This window comes from Pan paniscus, chromosome 9, assembly GCF_029289425.2.
Source record: "Pan paniscus chromosome 9, NHGRI_mPanPan1-v2.0_pri, whole genome shotgun sequence".
NCBI classification, from domain to species: Eukaryota; Metazoa; Chordata; class Mammalia; order Primates; family Hominidae; genus Pan; species Pan paniscus.
The window spans coordinates 49843973-49851766 of NC_073258.2; the positions used below are offsets into that span (position 1 = coordinate 49843973).

The 7794-nt window shown below is 46.6% G+C and overlaps 1 protein-coding gene across 1 annotated transcript in view; it reads right to left on the reverse strand.

The window, feature by feature from the left end:
- The window catches only part of MTCH2 (mitochondrial carrier 2), a 28496-nt gene extending 20950 nt beyond the window's left edge, over positions 1-7546 (reverse strand). The window contains exons 1-3 of the mRNA XM_003815172.5: positions 7215-7546; positions 3815-3899; positions 3547-3653 (exon numbers count right to left, since the gene is read on the reverse strand). Of these exons, the coding sequence (XP_003815220.3) occupies positions 3547-3653; positions 3815-3899; positions 7215-7541 (519 nt within the window). The 5' untranslated portion in view covers positions 7542-7546. The remainder of the gene's footprint in view (positions 1-3546; positions 3654-3814; positions 3900-7214) is intronic.
- Positions 7547-7794: the final 248 nt, after the last annotated feature.

The window sequence follows — 7794 nt, forward strand, 5'->3', positions numbered from 1 at the left end:
ACTCGTTTCAAAAAACAAACAAACAAAAAAACATACCCTTAGTACCACTAGGAAATAGAATAAACTAGAAAACCCATTAGTTTTATATTGTGAATCACATTCATGCTGCAGAAACTTCCCTTGGATTGTTCTAAATGCTATAGACTTCTTATTCATAACACCTTTATAAAACACCAGAATTGCCCTTTATAAACAATTCTTTCTCCAGAAGTATGTTCTAAATACTAAGACTTCCTTAAAGGTTAATTCAGTTTAGCCTACATAGTAATAGGTGCAAATGAGAAATCCATACATTCAAAATTATATTACAAGCTTTAGCATTAGAAGTAAAAAAATAGGCCTGGCACGGTGGCTCACTCCTGTAATCCTAGCACTTTGGGAGGCCGAGGTGGGCAGATCACAAGGTCAGGCGTTCGAGACCAGCCTAGCCAACATGGTGAAACCCCGTCTCTACTAAAAATACAAAAATTAGCAGGGCGTGGTGGTGAGCACCTGTAATCCCAGCTACTTGGGAGGCTGAGGCAGGAGAAGTGCTTGTACCCAGGAGGTGGAGGTTGCAGTGAGCCGAGATCACACCACTGCACTCCAGCTTGGGCGACAGAGTGAGACTCCGTCTCAAAAACAAAAAAAAAAGTAACTTTGATGTTTTAAAAACATTTCGATTTCCAGTTCTTTGGAACTTGGAAAATAAAAACATTTTATTAAAAAATCTCAAGCATGCAGAAAAATTAATAATTTACCTATGCATCCACCACCAAGGCTAAACCGATGTTAACATTTTGCCCTTTGTTTGCTTAACATCCCCTGCCTTCTTCCTTCTATTTTTTCAGACAGAGTCTCACTCTGTTGCCCAGGCTGGAGTGCAGTGGCACAATCTCGGCTCACTGTAACCTCCACCTCCTGGGTTCAAGCCATTCTCGTGCCTCAGTCTCCTGAGTTGCTGAGATTACAGGCATGCACCACCATGCCTGGCTAATTTCTGTATTTTTAGTAGAGACGGGATTTTGCCATGTTGCCCAGGGTGGCCTCAAACTCCTGGCCTCAAGTCATCCACCAGCCTCGGCCTCCCATACTGCTGTGATTACAGGCATGAGCCACTGAGCCCGGCCTTGCCTTCTTAAAATATTTTATTATTTTTTGAAACAAGGTCTCACTATGTTTCCAAAGGTGGTCTTGAAGTCCTGGGCTCAAGCCATCCTCTCATTTGGTCATCTCTCAAAGTCCTGGGATTACAGGGGTGAGCCACTATGCCTGGCCTTGCGGTCTTAAAATAAAGTGCCACAGACAAAGCTGAAGTTTCATCTCTCATCCCTCCCTTTTCCCACACGTAAACTACCATGCCTTCATGTACAATTTGGTGAGGCTTCTAAACTGTAAATATTTAGGCCGGGTGCGGTGGCTCACGCCTGTAATCCCAGCACTTTGGGAGGCCGAGGCGGGTGGATCACAAGGTCAGGAGATTGAGACCATCCTGGTTAACATGGTGAAACCCTGTCTCTACTAAAAATACAAAAAAAACTAGCCGGGCGTGGTGATGGGCACTTGTAGTCCCAGCTACTCAAGAGGATGAGGCAGGAGAAAGGTGTGAACCCGGGAGGCAGAGCTTGCAGTGACCCGAGATCACGCCACTACACTCCAGCCTGGGCGTCAGAGCAAGATTCCGTCTCAAAAAAAAAAAAAAAAAAAAAAAAATTAATATAACGCACAGAATAGTGCGCAAAACACAAACATACAAGTAAAAAATAATTAAAAGGCAAACATCCATATAGCCATAATCTATCTAGGTCAAGGAAAATCCTTTTTTTCCCCAAGACAAAATCTCACTCTGTCACCCAAGCTGGAGTGCAGTGGTGCAATCCCAGCTCACCATAGCCTCGACCTAAGGGGCTCAAGTGATCTTCTCCCCTCTGCTTCCTGAGTATCGGGAACCACAGGCATGTAACATCACACCTGGCTAATGTTGTTTTTTTTTTAATTTTTGTAGAGGAGGTCTCACTATGTTGCCCAGGCTGGTCTCAAGCTTCTGGGCTCAAGCAGTCCCCCAGCCTCAGCCTCCAAAAGTGCTGGGATGACAGACATGATCCACCAGTTCTAGCCAAGGAAAGTCATTGTCATTATCCCAGACATGTGGTTCCTCCTCTCCATCTCCCAACAAATAACCACTACCCTGAATTTTATGTTTACTTTGTTATATTCTTTTTTTTTTTTTTTTTGAGACGGAGTTTCGCACTTGTTGCCCAGGCTGGAGTGCAATGGCACCATCTCGGCTCACTGCAACCTCCGCCTCCCGGGTTTAAGTGATTCTCCAGCCTCAGCCTCCTGAGTAGCTGGGATTACAGGTGTGCACCACCACATCTGGCTAATTTTTTTGTATTATTAGTAGAGATGGGGTTTCATCATCTTGGCCAGCCTGGTCTCAAACTCCTGACCTCAGGTGATCCACCCGCCTCAGCCTCCCAAAGTGCTGGGATTACAGGCATGAGTCACTGCACCCAGCCAGTTATATTCTTTTTTTAAAAATATACGTTTTTAATAAAAAATATTTTACCAGGTTAACACCAGAAATAAGAGGAAAATAACTTCAGAAAAAAAAATGTATGTTTTAGTCAGCTTCCTTCTTCCTTTGAAGAAATAAACTGAGCTGTGTAGGTGATCAAATAAGTGCATGTATTTAATTTCTGCTCCAAATGACTGGGTCAGAGGAAGAAGGTATGTAGAGCAAAATAAAATACTTCAGGCTGGGAACGGTGGCTCACGCCTGTAATCCCAGCACTTTGGGAGGCCGAGGTGGGCAGATCACCTGAGGTCAGGAGATCAAGACCATCCTGGCTAACATGGCGAAACCCTGTCTCTACTAAAAATACAAAAAATTAGCCGGGCGTGGTGGCACATGCCTATAATCTCAGCTACTAGGGAGGCTGAGGCAGGAGAACGGCATGAACCTGGGAGGCGGAGCTTGCAGTGAGCCGAGATCACCCCACTGCACTCCAGCCTGGGTGACAGAGCGAGACTCCATCTCAACAAAACAAAACAAAAAAAGAAAAAAAAAACCCACTTCATTTTAAAGGAATTCCCGTTGCTTCCCAGGAAAGAAGATGTTTTAAGAAAATGTTTTTCGGCCGGGTGCGGTGGCTCATGCCTGTAATCCCAGCACTTTGGGAGGCCAAGGCAGGAGGATCACGAGGTCAGGAGATCGAGACCACCCTGGCTAACACGGTGAAACCCTGTCTCTACTAAAAATACAAAAAATTAGCCGGGCGCAGTGGCGGGCGCCTGTAGTCCTAGCTACTCAGGCTGAGGCAGGAGAATGACGTGAACCCGGCAGGCGGAGTTTGCAGTGAGTCCAGATCGCGCCACTACACTCCAGCCTGGGCGACAGAGTGAGACTCCATCTCAAAAAAAAAAAAAAAAAAAGAAAGTGTTTTTCAAGAGGAAGAAAGGACAGGGTTATAAATGTATCTTTTAAATTGCTCTTGATATTTAGAACAAACTATGCATAACAGGTAAGCAACATCTATGGGAAGATTGATTTAATTTTCCTCTTACCTGTAAAACTTTACCATGGACCACAGTTCCAAGGACTCCCGAACACAGTCTTGGAGTTAAGCCTGTGAACAACCCGCGCCTCCCATCGATACTGGCAATGTGCTGAGCTAAGAACACAAGTCAGAGATGTTGTCAAGTTCTGGTCAAGAGAAATGGATATACTACAATTTCAAAGAAACAAGCTTTCTATATATTTTCTTTCAGTAACAACTCCTGCCTATCACAGTCCTCAACGTCATGCAAACCCAAATAAATCAAAGGCACTTACCATAACTAAAGAGACCAGGAAGCTGACACACTTGCCGCCCAAAAATATTTCGTCCTATTGTTGGAGGAAGAGGCTCATATCCCACCTTTAAAAACAATGGAATATATCAATATTAAAGCAATATTTCCAGAAATGTCTTGCTTGCAAGGTCTTGAATAAAGAACACAATTTGGGTTATTTTTAAACACAAGTAAAAATGCAGCATAGGTTTTCCAAGGCAATGATGAAGCATCATTCTTGTAGGTTTTTCTTCTGTTGTTAATACTGAGTTCAATAAACTCCAAGTTTCATTTTGGTTCAAATTCTATGACGTAAACCATGTAGCTGAAATAGGCTAATATCAAACTGAAAGAAGGGAACTTTTGCATTAGGAAAGCTACAGTTTACTAAGGGGGCTCAAAAATACCTTCTAAATAAAACCTAAGGCACATTTTATATTTGAACAAAACTAGAAGACATCCATTACGCCAGCATCAGCTGCATATTTGGCAACCTAGACAAAACACTCAAAAGGCAAATGCAGATATAGCTGGATAATTCACTTAGGAAAGAATTACAAGCTAACTTCATGTTAGAACAGGCTGTCGGTCGGGCGCAGTGGCTCATGCCTTGTAATCCCAGCACTTTGGGAGACCGAGGGGGATGGATCACCTGAGGTCAGGAGTTCGAGACCAGTCTGGCCAACATGGTGAAACCCTGTCTCTACTAGAACTAAAAAATTAGCCGGGCGTAGGGGCGGGCGCCTGTAATCTCAGCTACTTGGGAGGCTGAGGCAGGAGAATCACTTGAACCCGGGAGGCAGAGGTTGCAGTGAGCCGAGATTGTGCCACTGCACTCCAGCCGAGGCCGACAACAGCGAGACTCCATCTCAAAAACAAACAAACAAACAAACAAAAAAACACAGGCTGTCATTAACAGCTAATGAAGTCCATTTTATATAGTTAATGATTACCATGGTCTTTGTACAATATACCCAGGATTTTTAACACTACAGATACTTGACAGAATGAATGCTGTAGGACATAGTTTTGATTATTGTTGTGACTCTTAGTCTGTCCTATTAAGTAACTCCTGGGCTGGCGTGGTGGCTCATGCATGTAATCCCAGCACTTTGGGAGGCCAAGGTGGGCGGATCACCTGAGGTCAGGAGTTCAAGACCAGCCTGGCCAACATGGTGAAACCCTGTCTCTACTAAAAATACAAAAATTAGTCAGGTGTGGTGGCGGACACCTGTAATCCCAGCTATTCAGGAGGCTAAGGCAGGACAGTCACTTGAACCTGGGAGGCGGAGGTTGCAGTGAGCCGAGATTGTGCCATTGCATGCCAGTCTGGGTGACAAGAGCAAAACTCCGTATCAAAAATAAATAAATAAATAAATAACTCCTGTCTGAGCTCCCTGAAAGTGCTACCAAGTAACCATTTTTATTTTTATTTAGTTACTTATTTATTTTTTGGAGACAGAGTTTCGCTCTTGTCGCCCAGGCTGGAGTGCAGTGGCACGATCTAGGTCACTGCAACCTCCATCTCCCAGGTTTAAGCCATTCTCGTACCTCAGCCTCCTGAGTAGCTGGGATTACAGGCACCCACCACCACACCCAGCTAATTTTTGTATTTTTAGTAGAGAGGGGGTTTTGCCATGTTGGCCAGGCTAGTCTTTAACTCCTGACCTCAGGTGAACCGCCTGTTTCAGGCTCCCAAAGTGTTGGGATTTACAGGCGTGAGCCACCGTGCCCGGCCCAAGTAACTATTTTTACAACTGAGCATTTGGGAATTTCACCAAAACTCCTGGGCTACTTGGCAACACATAGATGTTGTGAAATCAGAATTAAGAATATTCAAAGTTTTTGGGGCAAGAGCTCTGAACATCATTAGAAAACCCCGTCTCCCAGAGAAGTATTGAGTAGTGGGTTCTTTTTTGTTTTGTTTTGTTTTTTTGAGGCTGAGTTTTGCTCTGTTGCCCAGGCTGGAGTACAATGGCGCGATCTCGGCTCACTGCAACCTTCACCTCCCGGGTTCAAGCGATTCTCCTGCCTCAGCCTCCCGACTAGCTGGGATTACATGCACGCACCACCACACCTGGCTATATTTTGTATTTTTAGTAGAGACGGGGTTTCACCATGTTGGTCAGACTGGTCTCAAACATCGACCTCGTGATCCGCTCACCTCGGCCTCCCAAAGTGCTAGGAAGGCGTGAGCGAACGCGCCCGGCCCCAAGGGTTCTTACTAGATATACTGCAACATGCTGTCATCTCCGATGCTATCTAGCCCCAAATGTGCCAATTCTGTTTTGGATGTTACAGTACATTCTAATCAGTCTTTGTTCTAGGTACAAAGAATTTATTTGCAATAGCCTTTAACATATGGAATCTGAATTCACACAGGTCTACTCAGCAAGAAATAATTTGGATTCCCAACAACTCAAGAATAAGAAATGGGGCCCTCTCTAGTGTCTTGCCTATTTTTTACAGAAAAGTAGACGGCGAGACAGGGGTTCTAAAAACTGTTCCATTCCTAGGCACAGTGCATGAGGTAATTATGTCAACTCTCAGTAAAAGCATAAAAAAAAGAATGACCTGCCCATTACAGGGATATAGCAAAGGAACTGGAAACACTAAGTCTATCACTTACTTGGCCTACCTGCATGTGAATATAAAATATCATGTAATAATTATTTGACAGTAGATTAGAAACTAACTCCCATGTTTAAACTCGCTAAAACTCAGCTTCACTAATTTCCAGCTCTGACAAATGTGATTTTCATTGTCAGGAGCCACATGGGCCGCTGCTGGAAAGCGCTCAATGCATCCTTCCGAAATCTGACAGAGCAACCCCTTCATTAACACTTCTGAATGAGCTCCTTGTGTTTCTCTCAGTATCTGGTGCGAAAACCTCGGAACAGAAAAGCAGTAGTAACAGTAGCATAAAAAGAAAAAAAAAGGAATAAAAAATAAAATGTTGGTTCCCACCTAACTTCACATTTGTCTTCAACTGAGTATTTCGTGTTTTGCGTCTGAGATTTTGGGGGGAGTAGTGGTGAATGTGAATTTCGGAGGGTCGAGAGGGAGGGTTCGGAAGCCTTTGGTGGCGACCGGCCAGGATCCACCTCAGGGAAGAAGAACCAAAGTTCAGAGGATTCGCCGGGCAGGGCAGGGCCGGGTGGCGGTTGGCTAAGGGAGGAGAGGGCCTCAACGCTGGGCGGCGAGGCGAGGGCTCGGCGAGGCCCCCAAGCGGGGCCGCGGGACTGAGGAAGCTGTCCCTGCGGGGAGGTAAAGGGCAGCGGAGGAGCAGCAGCATCTCGGGAGAATGAAGGGCCCGCAAGGCTGAGCCGATCCTCAGGCGCCCTGAGCAGCAGCGACCGAACGGGGCGCCGGGCGGGGTAGGGAGCGGCGACGCCTCATACCTGGATGAGCACTTTCACGTACATGAGCGGCTGGGACAGGATGGTGAGACCGGAGCCCAGGAGCACCTGACTGGCCGCGTCCGCCATGATGGCACCCGCGGGCGGACGGACGGACAGACAGCGGAGCCACCAAGCGACCCGGTGAGCCGGTCCTAGGTCACGTGCCAGGGCCGCCGGTTTCACTGGCCCGCCCGCGGCGCGCGCGCACGCACGCAGCAGCACGCGCCTCTCCGCCCAGTCCCCGCCCCCCTGTCCCGCCCCGAGAAACGGCGGGCGCTCGCGAGGGGGCGCTGAGGTCGGGGCGGGGCTTAAGGGACGGAGGCGCATGCGTTCTGCCGGGGGCTCGCCCTTCACCAGGAATGACGGTTTCTCTTGCACATGCGCTTCCAGGCCGCAAGTGTCCGGAAACAGAAGAATGGGAGTGTCAGTGGGGGAGTGTGACCGTGACGGCAGAGGCAAGGTCAGAGGACTGAAAAGAAATTGAAAAGGATTCTTCATTATGCTTCATCTCTGCACTTGCCTTTTGGGCATCATCAACATAGGGTTCAAAAGATACTCAGCATCAGAGCCGTTAACAGTC